The sequence below is a fragment of the Oryctolagus cuniculus genome, chromosome 21 (genome assembly GCF_051225735.1).
Source record: "Oryctolagus cuniculus isolate XC-2025 breed Fujian yellow rabbit chromosome 21, ASM5122573v1, whole genome shotgun sequence".
In the NCBI taxonomy this organism is placed as follows: domain Eukaryota; kingdom Metazoa; phylum Chordata; class Mammalia; order Lagomorpha; family Leporidae; genus Oryctolagus; species Oryctolagus cuniculus.
This window is the reverse complement of record NC_142887.1, coordinates 27,708,491-27,726,357: the sequence shown is the minus strand read 5'-3', so window position 1 is coordinate 27,726,357 and position 17,867 is coordinate 27,708,491. Positions and strand designations below refer to the sequence as shown.

General features: G+C 54.3%; 1 protein-coding gene across 1 annotated transcript in view; it reads left to right on the top strand.

The window, feature by feature from the left end:
* Positions 1-2,629: 2,629 nt before the first annotated feature.
* TBC1D10A (TBC1 domain family member 10A) overlaps positions 2,630-17,867 on the top strand; it is a 30,886-nt gene continuing 15,648 nt past the window's right edge. The window contains exon 1 of the mRNA XM_008274706.5: positions 2,630-2,927. Within this exon, the coding sequence (XP_008272928.3) occupies positions 2,719-2,927 (209 nt within the window). The 5' untranslated portion in view covers positions 2,630-2,718. The remainder of the gene's footprint in view (positions 2,928-17,867) is intronic.

The window sequence follows — 17,867 nt, the reverse complement described above, 5'->3', positions numbered from 1 at the left end:
CCCCCAATGGGAGGCCCACTCTGCCCTTCCCAGGAGCTGGGAGTTCAAGCCCACCACTCTGGAGCCACTAGAAAGGAGGAACATCTTCCCAGACTGAGGGTTTAAGACCAAAATAGTCTGTGCCCACTCCCATGTCTGCTGTGGCCCTGTTTATGGAAAACCAGAAACCCATGGAATGTGAAGATTGCACAGCAAAGTCTTCAAGAATGTCTGAGCCACGTGCCATCAAAGAAACAGCTGGTGAAGTCACTCAAGGCTGAAGACCCCCACGAGGCTTGGCCCGGAGCTCTTAGCCTCTCCCAGGCCTTACAGCTCAGTCCTGATTGGTCCTCTCCCCTCTCCGAGCCTGTCTCTTCCATAGGTCTAGGGGACTTGTGGCCATGAAGGGCTACACAGAGAAGCCATCGTTATAGCTCCAAGAGTTGACAGTCCCTCGGGTTAGAACTAGGACGCCATGGGGCTAAGTCCTCGTAGGTAAAATTGGCCCTCCCAGTGTAAGCTGCATTGAAATCCTTAACTGTGACACAGGCCTAATAGTAGCATAGACCTCATCGCTGAAAGAACACAGGAGATGATGCAACCAGTTTGGAAAACAACTTGCCAGTTCTTCAGAAAGTTAAACAGAACCATATGACCCAGACGTTCCACTCCCAAGAATCTTCCCAAGAGAAACGATGGAAACGTGTGTGCACACAGATGCTTGTACCTGAGTGTTCAAACAGCGTTGTTCATGCCAGCCCCCACATGGAAACACGCAAACGGCCATCACTGCTGATGGGTGCACAGCGTGTCCCTGTGATGGGCTATTATCTAGCATAAGGAAGGGGAAGCGCTCATATGTGCTACAGTGTGGGTGAACCTTGGAAAACTAAAGGAGCTGGCCACAGGAGGCCACATAGTGTATGAACTGTCCAGAAAAGACAAATTATGGTGACAGAAAAGTGACCTCCCTGGGACTGGGCAAGGGGGACTGGGGACTGACGGCTGGGTGATGAAATGCTCCAACGTGAGTCGGCTGTGACTGCACAGCTCTGTGACACACGGAAAACCACTGAATTGTACACTTGAAACCCGAGTTTATGGTATGTTCATTATATCTCAGTAAAGCTGTGGGGTCAAAAAGATTACAAGAGAAAGCAGAACTTAGGGCAGTGTGGGAGGGCACAGTGAAGGTTGGTCCTTATGCCTTTTTTTTTTTTTTTTTTTTTTTAAGTTAAAGACTAGAGTTACAGAGGGAGAGACAGAAAGAACGGTCTTCCATTTCCTGGTTCACTCCCCAAATGGCTGCAACGGCCAGAGCTGGGCAGATCAGAAGCCAGGAGTCAGGAGCTTCTTCTAGGTCCCTCATGTGGATGCAAGGGCCCAATGGCTTGGGCCATCTTCCACTGCTTTCCCAGGTCATAGCAGAGAGCTAGAGTGGAAAAGGAGCAGCCAGGACTAGAACCAGTATCCACATGGCATTCTGGTGTGGCCAGTGGAGGCTTGACCCACTATGCTACAGCGCTGCCCCCTCCCCCCTCTTACTCTCTTTTAAAAATATTTAAGAGACAGGGAGAGGCAGAGTGGCAGAGAAAGAAAGATCTTCCATCCGCTGGTTCACTCTCCAAGTGTCTGCAACAGCAGGGACTGGACCAGGCTGAAGCCAGGAGCCAGGAACTCCATCTGGGTCTCCCACGTGGGTGGCAGGGACCCAAGGACCTGGCCATCATCTACTGCCTTCCAGGCGAGTTAGGGAGCTTGTTCCAAAGTGGATAGCAGGGAATCAACATGTGAGGCAGCTCAACCCCCTGCATCACCACTCCGGACCTGGTCCTTATTAATAATGAGGCGGGTAAAGCCGCTGCCTGCAGTGCTGGCATCCCACATGGGCGCCGGTTCGAGTCCCGGCCGCTCCACTTCTGATCCAGTTCTCTGTTGTGGCCTGGGAAAGCAGTAGAAGATGGCCCAGGTCCTTGGGCCCTTGCACCCGTGTGGGAGACCCAGAAGAAGCTCCTGGCTCCTGGCTTCGGATCAGCTCAGCTCCAGCCGTTGCGGCCATTTGGGGAGTGAACCAGATGATGGAAGACCTTTCTCTCTGCCTCTCCCTCTCTCTCTGTAACTCTACCTCTCAAATAAATAAAAATAAAATATTTAAAAAATAGGCCTTCCACGAGTTCATTTAAAGCCCCAGTAACAGTGAGGAAAACTTCTAACAGCCTTTCTGGCGCCCTGGTGCGTCCCTGAACCCGTTCGGATCTCCTCAGAGTTCCTTACAGGTTGAAGGGGTAAAGCAATCTCCATCCATGTCTCTGGGGTCTCATGAGGGGAGGGACTCGGGAGGCAGACGTGAAATCCCCGCAGAAGCTCTGGGCCACTTGGAGCGCCGCTGCAGGTGACAGGCACGGCCGGGGCCAACCCGGAAAAGCCATAGGAGCTGGTCCAGGTGAGTTCTTGTGATTGGCAGCCGAGTGGGGAGGGCTCGGAGTGACGGCTGTCCCGCCCCCTCAGGCGGGCCTGTTGGCGCCAGCTTGGGGGAGGTGGGCGGGGCCCGGGGTTCGCGGCGCCTATTGGGTGTGGGGGGAGCACCCCAGTGGGACTAGAGCCCCGCCTCTAGCCTTGCGGTGGCCAATGAGCGCGGCGTATGGGAGGGGCGTCGGCGGCGTCGGCGGCGGCCGGGAGGCTGAGGCGGCTGAGGTGGCTGAGGTGGCCGCTGGGGCTCGGGCGGCGGGCGCGGCCGGGATGGCGAAGAGCAGCGGAGAGAATGGGCCGCGCGCGCCCGCGGCCGCGGGGAGCCTCTCCGGGACCCGAGAGAGCCTGGCCCAGGGCCCCGACGCCGCAGCCGCGGACGAGCTCAGCTCTCTCGGCTCCGACTCGGAGGCCAACGGCTTCGCCGAGCGCCGCATCGACAAGTTCGGCTTCATCGTGGGCTCTCAAGGCGTGGAGGGCGCGTGAGTGCGGCCGGGGCCCTGGGCCGGGGGTCGGGATCGGGCGCGGGAGGCGCGCGGCCGGGCCTGGACTCGCACCGAGCCGCCCTCAGGACCTGCTGACCTGTCCCCCGCCCAGCCAGCGGCAACCGCCCCCTTCCCTCCGCGGCCCCAGCCCCCCCCCCCCCCGAGCCACCCCCACGGGGAGCCCTACTTCCGACCGGGGCCAGGCAGGCCCACTCCCCTCCCCCGCCCCAGACGGACTGACCCGCCCCTCGGGAGGGACCGACCGTGCCCTGTCCCTGTGGCGGGACAGAACGACAGATAGCACCCGAGACTTTCCACTGCCTCCTAGCCTTGGGGTTGGCTTTGCCACGCCTGACAGGCCCACGGATGGCTGCCCCTCTTCCAGACAGATAGTCGCCATCCCTATCCCCTCCCCCACGGGCCACAGCCCCCTCGCCTCCCACCCCACTGCCCTCCCCCCACACACACACACCAGGAGACCAGAGGCCTGCTCCGACCCCATCCCAGGACAAACTGACCCCTTCCTGAGGACACACAGGCCTCTGTGACCTGACACTGGTCAGCTCCCGGGTGGACAGCCCCATGCAGGGACAGACAGTCCCTTCATCCCTGTAGGGTCAGAGAGGGCTCCCCTCCACCTCCCCCACCCAAAGGCTCTTTCCCCCGCTGTCACTGGCAACAGGTGAGCAGACACTCCCCCTTCCTGGTGCCAGGCCACAGGCACCTGCGCCTCCTCCCGAACCCAGACCTGGGGCGTGGGAGGCAGGGAGGTGGCAGGGTCCTTGCTCATGGAGCACAGCCAGACGCCCCACCCCTAGAGCAAGCACCCAGGCACCCAGCTGGCCGGCGAGGGACTAGAGCAGCACCTTCCCTCCAAGCTGGGCAGCCAGGACAGCCTCACTCTGGCCCCGCAGAACCCCCTGAGCCCAATCCTAACAGGGGCTGTATGCGGGTCTGCTTAAGAAGCATGGACTCCAGACCCTCCTCTCGCGCCAGCTGTCTTGTCACATGAGACCGGTGCTGTGCGCAGAACGGGCTAGCCCCTCTCTGCTGTGCCTCCCATCCGACACAGGCAGCCCCTCACCGATGGCCCCCATGGGGCCCGCCAGGACCCTCCTCCAGCGGGGGGCCCCTCCTCCCCCCTTCTCCGACCCCGTGAGATTCCTCAAGGCTCTGCAGCCTCTCTCAGGACTATGGACATGCCTTGACTGTCTAGGAACCGCACCCCACACATCAGCCCCATGAAGGTCACTTCCGGGATTTTCCCCAGCCCCAAAGCCTCTCATTCACCAGGCCTCTCTCCCTCAGAGGAATCTGGCCACTCCCCTAAGGGGAGTTTCCTTCTTCCCACTGGCTCTGTCTCCTCCAGCCCCTCCCCAGCAGTCTAGTCCAACAGGGAGCCTCAGAGAGCACCCCTAGTTAGGATTCCCCATCCTGATTTGTTGCTTTCTCACAGCGCCCCAGGGAGGGATTCACTTGTGAGAACCCAAAGGGGACTTGGGGTGTGAGTTTTTGAACTGGGGAGCAGTCACTGAGGACCAGAGGCCAGGGAGGTGTGGTGTCATAAGAACAGAAAAACAAATTCTCGTTTTCGGCTGCGGGGTCTTGGAAGAAAGAGCTCGGGTTTGTTGGTGAATGCTAGGGTGTGAGGCTTTCTACTGTATGCTTCTCAGGCAGTTAACCAGGTCTCAGGGCGGGCGCAGAGCAGAGCAATATAGTGGGAAAAGGCCAGATTTAGAAATCACACTTGCTGGCTGTGCGACCTTGAACAAGCTCTGACTCTCTGGGCCTGTTTACTCACTATAAAGGGAGGAGCAACACTTCCACCGTCCCGTGGGGGATTACATGAGATCAGGTAAGGGGAGGAGCCTAGCACACTGCCTGGTGTACAGAGTGGCCCAGAAGATGTTGGTTTTCTTTATTTTTCCTTCGAAATATCTGAGAAATGAGGGCGTACCTCTGGTATTTGTGGGCAGAGAGAGGTCCCAGTGGGAGCACCTCCCTTTGGCTCTGGTTCCCAGCCTTGCAAGCCAGACATCTGCTTTCTCTACCCCCGAACCACAAACCCGGGCTGTGGCTCGCTCATGCCCTCCACTTCTCTGCAACACTGGGGCTGGGGCTGAGGAGGTGGGATTCCCAGCCCAACTCCTTCTCCCTACCTCACTTTCTTAAGCCTGTTGGTCAACCTAAAATCTCTGGTATCTGAAAGCTTGGCTGCTTCCTGCTTAGTTTATGTTGTGGTTCAAAAAAAAAAAGCCAAGAGTAAGTCCCAGCTCAAGGCCATGAAGGGGAAGTTATGGGAAGTTTCAGGGTGACCGCCCTGAGCCCAGTCTCGTGGCTGAGGGCTAGGAGTCCATGTGCCGTCCCAGGGAAGTGAAACATTAGCGCCGATGGCTGCCGTGGAGATGGAAGGGACTCTGGCTCCAGATTAAAGGTCTGTTTCAGCCACCCTGGGCCAAAGGTTGTCTCAAAACAGTCCATCTGGGGCCAACATTGTGGCACAGTGGGTTAAGCTGCCACTTGCAATGCTGGCATCCCCTATTGGAGTGCCAGTTTGAGTCCTGGCTGCTCTGCTTCTGATCTAGCTCTCTACTGGTGTGCCTGGGAAAGCAGCAGAGGATGGCCCAGGTACTTGGGCTCCTGCCACCTACATGGGAGATGTGAATGGAGTTCTGGGCTCCTAGCTTTGTCCTGGCCCAGTAACTATTTGTGGCTATTTGAGGAGTGAACTAGTGGTAGATGGTGGGAAGGCCTATCTTCTATCTATCTATCTATCTATTTCTATCTCTGTTGTTTTGCCTTTCAAATAAATACTTTAAAAAAAAAAGTAGTCAATCTTAGCAGTTGCCAGGGGCTGAAGGAATGGGGAAGAAAGTAGGTCAGATGGCTGTTTGGTACTTGGCACCAGTAAATCAAAAAATCATAGACTGGAGCTGGCACCTTGGCACAGTAGGTTAATTCTCCACCTGCAGTGCCAGCATCCCATATGGGTGCCAGTTCGGGTCCTGGCTGCTCCTCTTCCAATCCAGCTCTCTGCTGTGGTCTGGGAAAGCAGTAGAAGATGACCCAAGCCCTTAAGCCCCTGCACCCACATGGGAAACTGGGAAGAATCTCCTGGCTCCTGGCTTTGGATCAGCTCAGCTCCGGCCATTGCGGCCATTTGGGGAGTGAACCAGCGGAAGGAAGACCTTTCTCTCTGTCTCTCCCTTTCACTGTCTGTAGCTCAACCTCTCAAATAAATAAAATCTTAAAAAAAAAAAAAAGTCATAGACCGAGCTGCAAGGGAACCTAAGAGATTGCCCCACTTAGTCCTTATTTATTAAACATGAGGAGGTTGAGGCTTAGAGAGACTATCTTGGGCTGGTGTTGTGGCACAGCAGGTTAAGTTGCAGCTTGCCACACCTGCATCCCACATTGGAGTGCTGCTTCAAGACTCTGCTCCCAGCTGCTCTGCTTCCAGGTCAGCTTCCTGCTAATGCACCTGGAAAGATGGTGAATAATAACCCAAGTACTTAGGTCCCTGCCACCCATGTAGGAGACCTCGATGGAGTCCCTGGCCCCTGGCTTCAGCCTGACTCAGCCTTGGATGTTGGGCCATTTGTGGAATGAACCACTAGATGGAAGATCTCTCTTTCTCTCTCCCTCCTTCTGTCTCTGTCATTCTGCCTTTCACATGAATAAATCTTTAAAAAGAGGTCCTAGTCAGGCAGTTTCCATTGTGTTCACCATCCATAAATATGGCCGTGGCCCCAGCAGGAAATCAGGTGTCAGGTGTAACAGAAAGTGCCTCCTTCACCTTCCCTGGCTTAGCTCAGCACTTCTGAGTCCCCCAGCGATGTAGGAGGCTACAAGGGCTGGCACAGGAGGGCAAGAGTGTGTTGTCATTACCAGTCCATTACACTAATCTGTTTCAGGGCTAGGACCCAGCTGACGCACCTTTTCTGCTTAGGTCTGCAGTGGAATAAATCGCCAAGTGCTAGTTATTTACTAAATGATTTACTGGTAGACATGCCAACTCAGAAAGCTGAAAGTCACCCTAGAGATGGCCATCGTCATACAGCTGGTTAAACTGAGGCCTGAGAAGAGTGGCTAGCCTCCCCCTCTTCCATCTATTAGGAGCAGACCTGGGAATTGAACCCAGGATTCCCAATTCCTAGCCCCTAAAGCTTCCTACTCCTTCAGCTTGCCTGTCTTTTGTGCCTACTTCTACAGGGGATCCCTGGTGGGACTGACGTAGCCCCTACTGTTGAGCAGTAGCCAGAGGCATGAAAGCAGCTGGATAGCAGTGACTGTGGGTGGCACAGGCCAGACAGGGGTGCTGGTAGCAGTGGTTCTGGCTTGGCTGGAGGTTGAGCTGGGCACTGAAGCCCAGGAAGGACCAGGTAAGGAGAAAGAAGTATTCTCGGCAGGGGAGGGCAAGGGAGTGATGCTGCCCTCACTGTCACTTTGGGATAGGAAGAGCAGACTTGTTTGATGTCCCTTGGGCAGCAGAGAGGAGACAGTCAGGAAGGGAAAGAAGGATCAAGTTGGATACCACATCTCCTGGCCCAAAAGAGATGGCCTGAGAGGCGGGTCCCTGGCTTTCCTTTTCCCTGTGCTGTCAGGACTGGCTCCTGAGGCTGGGGCTTCCCACTGGGCCTCAGTCTGCAGGCCAGATGAGGCGAGGAGCTCTGTTCTCTGGGATCTCGTGGGTATTGGCTTCCTGTTGTGGGAGTGAGGGATCTGAGCTGGGCCCAGGGAAAAATAACTGGAACGGCAGTGTTGCCTTCTTCAGTTTCCCTATTTCCTGGGCCTTCTTTCTACTGTGGCCAATTATAACAGTGATGTGACTTTAGAAATCGTGGAACTGGCTTAATTGGCATCCCTGTAGATTGGTCTATGCCAGTTTTGGTTGGCATGGGGCCAAGGCCCTCTTGGCAAGCCAGAGCCTGCCTCCCTGTCTTCCCACCAACTTCCCTAGTTTGTAAAAGTCCAGAGCATCCACTTCTCTTGAGCTATTACAGATCCCAGGAGAGCATGGAGCAGGCAATGGAGTGGTCCCTGGGTGGCCCATCTGGAAGGAGTCAGCTACACATGTGGGCCCTGGTCTGTGACTCTAGACCACAGGCCCTCCCATTCTCTCTCCTTCTTCCCTTCTCTCAGCCTGAAAAGAAAATCTGGTTTGTTGACCCTGTGGGTGTTCCAGGGCCTCAGACAAGACCTGACTTGGTAAAGGAGGGGCCGACGCACCAGCTGCTGCTCGGGGAAGGTGCCTATGTGTCCGCCAGCTAGGAAACCCTAAGCTGTGGGAAAGAGATAAGGCGGTGGGCCCTGCCTGATGTTTTGTCCTCCCTGCATCTGGTCCTGAAACAAGGCCTCCACGGGGCAGTGAGTCCTGACCCTCGTCTAGCCATGCACTCTGCTTACACAGAGATGGAGGAAAGAGGGTGCTCTGGGCTCCCTCCTCACACGAGCTCTGGAGTCTGGCTGTCATTGTGACCTTGGATATGTTGCTTCTCCTCTGTAAACCTCAGTTTCTCAAATGCAACGTTGTGGTGATGATACCAACTTGGTAGGGTTGCTATGAGGGTTAAATAAACTGATGTTTGAAAAGAGCTTGGCACAGAGTAGGTGCCCTCTCTTACAGTCTGGGATAGACAGGGGCCCTGTTTTCCATTTTGACTTCCTATCTCTGGCTATGATAGAGTGTCAGCGAGACCCAGCCCCTGTGGGTGAGTGAACCCTCATCCACAGTGAACCCTCTCTTCCCTGTGAGGGGTAGGAATCCCTACTGTAGACAAGCACACTGAAGACTTGAGAGGAAACTGCCCGAAGTTTGCAGTGGTAAACTGGGCTTGAGCCTGTTTCCTGATGTCTAAATCCAGTGACTAAGCCTGGCTAAGGTGGCAGCAGGCAGGGTGCCAGGTCCTCACAATCCCTGAGGCCCCCATACTCAGGGTAGGAGTCAGCAGGAACCTGGCTACCTCCGCATCCCAGTGTGGAGGGTGAGGCACATCTTAGTTAAAGCTCGTGGCCATCCCAGTAGGGAAAAACCTAGAGAGGAAGGCCCTTGGGTTGAGGAGGCCCTAGAAACATGGTCAGATCAGACCTGGCCTAACTCTCCCTTAGGCTCAAGTCCACATATTGGTCTTGACCCGAAAATGCTGTCTAATGGCCATCTGACTGATATCCGGTCTGTGCCTTTTGGAAGAAGTGTTTATAGGCAAGGCAGGCATTACTCATGTGTTCCTCGTGAGGAATCTGAAGCTTGGAGAAGCAGAGTTAACAGTGGAGCCAGAGCAGAGAGGGATCCCAGGTCTTTCGACTCTCAGCCCAGCACTCTTGCCTGTTCTTCTCACTGTCAAGCCCAGTGAGCCTCCAGGCCTAGGAGGCCTTGCCCAGCAAAGCAGAGTGCTGCCGTCATCCACCTTTTGTCAGTACCCTAACTGATCACTGTATCCTGCAGGCAGCACACTTGCCCCTAGCTGCATAGTCGGCCCCCAGAAAATCTGCTGCTATCTTGGGCCCAGGGACCCCCTCTGGCAGGGAGAAAACTGTCCACCCCACTGGCAAACCCACATTCCTGATGCTTAACCTGCTTGGAAGCCACCTGTCGAGGACCTGGGGGCACCTGCCAACTTAGGCTTTGTCTAACTCATCTTTCCCTTCCTTGTACCTGCTAACCAAGCCTCCCCTCCTAAATCCATTCATGCCCTGTCCAGCTCCTCAGAGGCTGTGCCCTCCTTCAGGTAAGGAAATAGCAGCATCAGCCTCCTGGGAGAGCAAGCCACGGTCACTTGTTGCCAGCTTAGCCTTCTAGGCAGTGAGCTTATTTACCAAACATTTACTAAGCACCTACTCAGCCAGAACCTGGGACTGGGACAAGGGATACAGAACTGAACAAGATGTCGCCATTTTGTAGCACTCACGGGGCTCACAGACTATTTGGAAAATAGAACCACAGACATGTCTTTACAGTGTCAGGTGATGAAGGCCATAACTCAGGTGTGAAGTTACTCTGGAAAGTATGGAAAGAGGCAAGCAGCTGTGCTTACAGGAGTCTACATCCAGGCCTCAGCAGGGGCAGTGGATGGGAGGGGACCCCTGTGCCCAGTCCTTCCTCAAATGCCAGCTTTTTGCGACTGCCATGTGCTAGAGCAGAGGTAACCAGAAGGGTGAAAGGCGGGAGGATGGTGTGAAGCTAGGATAAGCAAGGAAAAGAAGTCGGGCAGTTGCCTCTAACCTTGACTGTCAGGCCTCCTGTGCTTCAGAAGGTAGTCTGGGTCTGGTGTGAAAGACGGCAGAGAGAGCTGGGTCACAGGCAGTGAGACCTGTCGGGAGAACCCAGGATAGCCCGAAAGAGCGACACTGAGGCCTGGACACAGATCTGGGGCCATGAGGAGAAAGCGGCTGGCAAATCAAGAGGGCTTGGTTCACGACTGGCTGTGTTGGCCAACACTGAGATGCTGAGGCCTCTCAGAGAACCTGTTCTGGAGCCTTCTGACTACAGGGAGGCAAGGCCAGCCACAGCCTTCCTCAGCAGTGGGCAGCAGGCTCTGTCACAGCCCTGGGCTCCCCAAGGCCTGGCGTGCCTGGCATGCCCAGGGCACATCAAGGGGTTCTTTGTCTCCCTCTAGCAGGAGAGCAGGTTGGCTGACCTGGTTAGGGAGGGAGTCGGGTGAGTGTTTCTGAGCTTTGTGGTTTCTTCCTGGTAAACATATTGGATGGCAAGAAGAATGCGAAGAAAGCTAGGCCCCTCCCCAAGGAGAGAGTGCCGAGGCCTTGAAGGCAGGGATAACAGCTTGCAGGATAGGTGTGAGTCTTTGGGCACGGCCTGAACTCTCAAGAGAGGTAGAGGGCATCTGAGATCTGGCATGACCTCACCTCGCATCTCTGTTCTGCTCTCGGATGTGGTGCCTCGGCTGGGACAGGTGGGTGCAAGTCCAGCACCTAGGAGAAGGCAAACACCTTTGTACTTAGCAGCTCTGCGGGACAAGAGATTCTGGCTGCAAATGTGGAATTGAGGCCTGTGTGTGGGAAGGGGCTCTAAACCAGGCACAGGGATCAGAGTTCTAGTGCCAGCTCCCCTACTTTCCTTTGTGGTTTGTGACTTGGGCATGTCACCTCATCTGGTCATGGGACTAATGTTCCCTGTTTTTCATCCAGCATTTATTGTGTATGCAGCCCTGTGCTAGGCTCAGGATAAAGGACAGGCCCTGCCCTCACAGGCCTTACAACTTAGAGGGAAGTCAGATATGAAACAGTTTAGTTACAGGTGTGGCTGTGTGCAGAGGCCTGTGAGGATCATATGAGATAACTGGATTAGGAGCATTGTATAAATAAAGACTGCTGAGCAAGGATTAGGACACCCAAGCCCCAGGCCTCACTGAGCCACTAACTAGCTGTGTGACCTTCAGAAAGTGGCTTAGTCTTTCTCCCACATAAAATAAGATATAAATGAGGTATTCTCTCTCTCTCTCTCTCTCTCTCTGTCTCTCTCTCTTTTAAAAGATTTATTTATATTTTTAAAGGCAGAGTAAAAGAGAGAGAAGAGAGAGAGATCTTCCATCCTCTGGTTCACTCCCCAAATGGCCACAATGCCCAGGGCCAGGCAAGGCTGAAGTCAGGAGCCAGGAACTTCTTCTGGATCTCTCATGTGGGTGCAGGGGCCCAATCAGTTGAGCCTCCTTCCACTGCTTTCCCAGGAGCCTTAGCAGGGAGCTGGATCAGAAGTAGAGCAGCCAGGACTCAAACCGGTGCCCTTATGGGGTACTGGCACTGGAGGCGGCAGCTTTACCCACTGTGCCACAGCACCAGGTCCTGTAAGACACTCTTAATGGGGCAATGTTAATGAGACCATCTACTTCTAACATTCTGCGACTGACTTCAAAGTAGAACCACGCTTGAAGAGGTTCTTTATGTGGTACCTACTACAAGAATGCAAGGGGTCCTCATGCACATCCCGCACAAGCCATGCTCCCAGCATGCTCTTTGCAGGACCAGGGACCCTCATGGCTTAGGGGTGTAATCAAAGGATGCTTTAATCCATGTAGCTCTTTAGTCTGCAGAGTACTTTCAGTTTCTTTACTTCGCAGTGATCCTTACGGTAGCAACGGGAAATTGGCAGGGTAAGCATTCTTTTGCACTATTAGACAAGGAAACCATGGCTGAGCAAGTGATGGAACTGGATCTGGACTCCTCCTTCCCACTTTTCCATCTTCCTAAGACTGGACCCACTTTGTGGCTTTTCCTTCCCCTCCTTGTCCCAGCCTTATGATTTCAGCCGAGCCTCAAACCTCTGCACTTCTAACAGGCTTCTCAGGTTGTTTTTGCCACTGAGTTGTTATGGCCCAACTCCTGTCCCAGGTCTGTACACGCAGCCCCTCACACGTACCCCAGGTTGAGACAGGTGCCGTTGGGTTATGAGGCACCCAGTGAGGCAGCGTAAGTGTGGGGAGCTCTTGTTCTTCCTCAGTGCACTCTGGGCGTTGGATGCCGCGTGTCTGGGGTGATCCTCCTGGCCAGCCCCTTTTGGAGGACGTTTCTTCCCCTTCCCTCTCCACCTTGGCTTCACAAAAAGAGAAAACTTAACCTGGGCCTGGGGAGCCCAGGTCGGTTCAAGACAGCAGCAAGACCGAGCTCTGACACCTGCCTCTGTCGCTTTCCGGGGATGTGATGTCTCTGTAAATAGATCAGTGGTGTCCTACAGTGGGATGGTAGGAGGATCAAGGGAGATGATGTTGGCACAGTGTCTGTCACAAAGTCAGGGCCCTGTGGTCCATGGCAAGTCTCATAATGCACATTGAATGACCCTCTGAGATTGCACTGCGGGCCTTTGGCATAATGGCGAGGGAGTGAGGTGGTGTGGGTAGGAAGATGAGGCTTCCCTCATGTGCTCTGCCCACTCACCCCATGGCCTTGGTCACACTCAGCTTGTAGCCAAGCCTGCCAGGGCAGGTTGGGAATCCCCCTTCAGTTCCTCATTGAGTCATGTGGAGCAGAGCCCTTTGGTAGCTCTGACTCTGAGGGCCTGATATCGCTCCCCTTAGCCCATGAAGAGAAAGCGGAAGTGAGAAAGCAGAGGTGGGCCTGCAAGCTTCATCCCCAGGCATGCACCAGAGATGCCTGGGGCCTCTGTCTTTCTGGGGAGGGGGGAGGGAGTCTGCTCTGTAACTGCCACCACCTTCCTCTGTGCACCTTCCAGACGTCATCCTGGGCTTGCAGTCTGCCTCTGAGTGACCCGCTCTGTCCTCTGAGCGCAGTCCGGTAATGCTGCTGCACAGGGGAGCCTGTACAGTAGGCGGACCTTCACGTATCCTGCCTCGTTTAATTCTGTGCAATAGTTATCATCGTAACCCCCATTTTACAGAGACAGAAACTCAACCCCAGAGCTGAAGTGGCTTGCCAAGCATCTCTCGGCTTGTGGCTCTGGGTTCACTGAGCTCTAAGCTCCCTGGGAACATGACCGTGCATGCAGCCAAATGGATAGCACCCAGTGGGAGAAGAACAGGGCCTGGATTCACTCCCGGAGCTGTGCCCTGCTCACTGTGGATCTTGGACAGTTACTGGCTTGCTGAGAACCTGTCTCATCATCCGCAAAGGGGGATAATTGGAGGATTGAGCTCAGGAGCTTGTTGCCAGAATTAAATGAAATAATTAAGTGCTGAGCACAGTGTCTGCACAGCAAGTGCCTGGTACATGTTATCACAACCATTCAGTTAAGTTAATTGAATATTAGAACTATAATGTTGTAAAAAGCCGTCATCAAACATATCCATGCTCAGTTCTGTGCTGGCCTTTGAGGAAGGTCTGGAGCTGGCCAGAGGGAGAGGCCTTTTATCAAGCCCTTGCTACGCTGTGTACGCACCTGGTTTCAAGGCAGAGGACTCTGGAACTCAGAGTTGCCGAGGTCACCAAGCCCATGGACACGGCCCCACACATTTACTGAGCGCCAGCTGGGTCCCAAGCTCTGTTCTCAGCGCAGGACACACTGCAGCGAAGGAGACCAGTGGAGCTGCCGCTCCTCCAGGAGCCCTGCCCTCCAGCAGCGCCCCTTCTCCTGAGTGCTGCCTCAGCAGAGCGGACAGACGGGTGGCACCCGCCCCGCTGGACTGCTCACATTCCCGAGCAAGCTCTCTCCCAGTAACTCACCCTTGCACACACCTGGGCCTTCTGCTTGGGTGTCCTTTCCCCTTGCTCAGCCTGGCCACTTCCTGTCACTCGTCAAACCCCAGCTCGACAGTCAGCTCCCCTTTGAGGCTTTCCCTCATCACCCTGGGGAGAGTCCCAGCACCCACGACATGCCTCTGTCCTGGCTTTTCTCTGTATGCTGTTTACCCACCCGCCTGTCTTTGCCAGAGTCACCCCCTCAAGGGCAGGAGTTGCATGTTATTCATCCGAGTGGGACACAAGCTCTAGAGAGAGGCGTGTGGAATGTAATGAGGGGCTGTGCTGTGTCTGCATGAAGATGAGAGGATCAGATTAGATACAGGAGGGGAAAGTTTGAAGGAGGGTGGCCCAGGGGGAGGGCACCTAGAGAGGGCTAGGGGAGAAAGGAGGCGTGTGCAGAGGAACAGGAGGGCCTGGGAGCCAGCGCCTGAGGTTTCTATTGGACAAGGAGGGCTGAGTGGAGGAGGGGCTTGTTTAAACAGTAAGTCAAGACTTATTTGGTAAAAATCTATCGATGCGATCTTACAATTAGATAAGGGTGGGTGGGCCATGTGAGTCATGGTGGTATCCACAGTGAGGTTGAGATCCAAGGACTCACTCTGAGGCCAGGAATTTCAAGCATCACTCTGCCTGGCAGGGGTTGGGGTTGGGGTTTGAGGGGGTGTATCTCCTGTTGACATAGTGTCCAGAGCTTTCTGTAGTCAATGAGAGACGAGCTGGGGGCTTCTACTGTGGTCTGCACTGTTGCTAGGTGAGTGTGATGGAGGGAGGATTCCTGGTTTTCTGGGGCCAGCGAGGCAGGTGCCTGGGAACCATTTCTTCCATCTCACTCAGAGCAGGGTGGAGCTGAGCAGAGTGGACAGCTGGGCAGAGGCCCAGGGCACCAAGGCCAGTGAAGGGTGGAGAGAACCTGTTTACCATTGTGCACTGACCCGGGGCTAGAGGGAGCAGAGCCAGGGAATTCCTCATGGGAGAGAGGCAGGCCCGGCACTGGCCTGCACCAGAACGACGGGGAGTGAAGCAAGCCACGCTCTCTCACCCAGACAGGGGAGCCGGGCCACCCGCCAGAGGGGGGCACCAGGCTGCAGCAACCATCGTCCTTTTTCACACTGATTCACGGCATGGCCCTGGGCAGGCCACTGCCCTCTGGGGGCCAGAGGCTTCCCCGGCTGTGGAGTGGACCTGCCTCCCAGCCCTGACAGTCAGCCATTTCACACCACCACCCTCCTGTCTCCCACATTCTGTTTTCCCATCAGCACTTCTTGTGGAACTGACCTAAAAGCTATTTATACTTTGAGTCATTATCACTTCTTAGGGTAATGAATTCCAGAGACTGTTACCAGTGTGCAAAGTAGGCCAGCCTTGTGTTTATCCTCGCTTCTCTTTTGAGTTCTGGGTGGGAGTGGGAAGCTGTCCCACCCGTGTTGTCCCTGGATTTGTGATTGGTGGCGCTCCCTCTGCACGCACTCTTTCCAGTTTTCCACACTTTGCTGGGACTTCCTTTGACTGTCTCCTCTCTGTCCCAGAGACTCAAATGTGAGAGGCCACTTCTCAGCACGTGAGATGGCGAAGGAGAGGGAAGGGAAGGTGATGGGTTGCTGCTCTTTATACATATTGGGTCATTCAGTGCTCAGGTAGCAGCCTGCACTTCTAGGCTGGGAAACCTTGGGCAGATTACTCAACTGTGCAGAATCGTAATGTTCCTGTCTATTAACAGAGGTAATACACGCTATTTCCTTGGGAGAGTTGTGTGTCTGTGTCGTGCTTGGTGGAGCTAGTGCTCAAAATGTATTGTCTCTTATTGCCCCCATGTCATCTTAACCGCTACTCTCTGAGGAGGTGGCATGGCCCCCGTGTTAGAGAACAGGAACCGGAAGATCAGAGTGGAGCAGCCCTGCCCTGTTTCACACAGCTGTAATGTGGTAGGGCTGGGTTCAGAAGCCAGCAGAGACAGTTTGTGTGTCATTGAGTAAATTACATAATTCCTTGGTGCTTTACCTGTTTCACGGGTAAGATGAGGCTAATTCTGCCCAGCCTACCTCAGAGGATTTGAAAGAGCTAGGCAAACTGCAAATGCTGGTCTCCCAATAGCTGCCATTTGCTGCCAACCTACCAGGCTGGGCCCTCGTACACACTTATTCCTCACTGCAGTTCCACAAAATATGAGGTCTGTATATTTAAAGGTGAAGAAGTTCAAGTTTAGGAGGTCAAGTGTTTTTCCCTATCTTCCAGCTACTAAATGGAGGACCCGGAATATCCTAGATTGGTTGACTGCAAGATCGCTACTTTTTAAATCCCGCCCTTCCCCCTCCCGCCCCATATTCCACCTGGCTTCCATGATGAGGATCAATCCTGTGACCTCAAGTTTTCTGTCTGGAGTGTGTTTTTCTTCATTTGGGCTGGTTTAGGGAGTGAAGCTTAGAGGAAGAGGTTAGACAAGTTCCTTGGGACCAAAGTTTATCTTCCACCAGAGGCTAAAGGGGTCATGGGCACGGGCATAGTGCCTCCAGGTTTGCCAAGCAGGAAGAGTTGAGGTATGCTAGAAGGACCAGGGAGAGAGAGCCCCAGCCTTTGGTCTCAGTAGCTTTGGGAACCATCTTGTCCCTCTGAGCTTCTGGGGGCCTCCGGCCTCCGGGTTTCAGGAGAAGGTCAGGGAACCAGAAGCCTATGGAGAGTGGTATCAGTGGACTATCACTGCTGCCTTGGGCCATGCCGGGGCCTGGGAGCCCAACAGGATTTGTGATCAGGCACTACCTTTGTGTCCTTTGAGTCTTCCTCCTCAGGGGAGGGGCAACCAGCCAATGGCAGATCACGCAGCCTCGCCATCTCCACCTGAGGCTGTGCTTGCGAGCAGTGCCCATCCAGCATATTGGCCTGACAGAGCTCGGTTAGGTATGGGCAGGCCACTCACAGGGGCAGTGAGAACACCAGGGGAGGGGGTTAGACTGTCTGCAGGGGGCTAGAGGTGGAGCCACACAGTGGCATCTGGATAAGAGCCTGATATCTGCAGAGTCTCTTGGGGAAGTCAGAGTCACTGTGGCAGAGGGAAGCCCTTGTTCAGCCACTTCCTTTTATCTTGTGGCTTTGCTCAGGTCATACAACCTATCTGATCAGCTCAAGTCTCATGAGCCAAATGGAAATAGTAATTACTCTGGGGCTGGCGTTGTTGCGTAGCAGGTAAAGCCTCCACCTGCAGTGCCAGCATCCCATATGGGCACCCATTTGTGTCCCAGCTGTTCCACTTCCAATCCAGCTCTCTGCTAATGGCCTGGGAAAAGCAGTGGAAGATGGCCATAGTGTTTGGGCCCCTGCCGCCCAAGTAGGAGACCCAGATGAACCTACTAGCTCCTGGCTTCAGACTGGCCCAGCCCTGGCTGTTGTAGCCATCTGGGGAGTGAACCAACAGATGAAAGAACTCTCTCTCTCTCTCTCTTTCTCACTCTGACTTTCAAAATAATTAAACAAATAAAAAATGAAATTTTAATTAATGGGTGAGGACTCCATGTCATTGGGCCTATTAGGAGGACAAAATTGCTGTAGACAGAAATAGCCCTGAATGGAGATGAAAGTAATGATGTCATGTAAAAAGCCAGGCAGGCACCTGTTAAGTACCTGTAAGGTATATGGTGAGGATTACAGAAGAAGTTCAAGACTTGGTTCAGTTAGGGAGGGACAGTGCTGAGCAAGTTATAATGAAGTGCTCATTTCAGACTTCATGTCCTGACCTGTTTGTGAATTGGTGCTGAAACTAGTTTTAGGGGATTGTGACCAGGATTTAAAAAAAAAAGA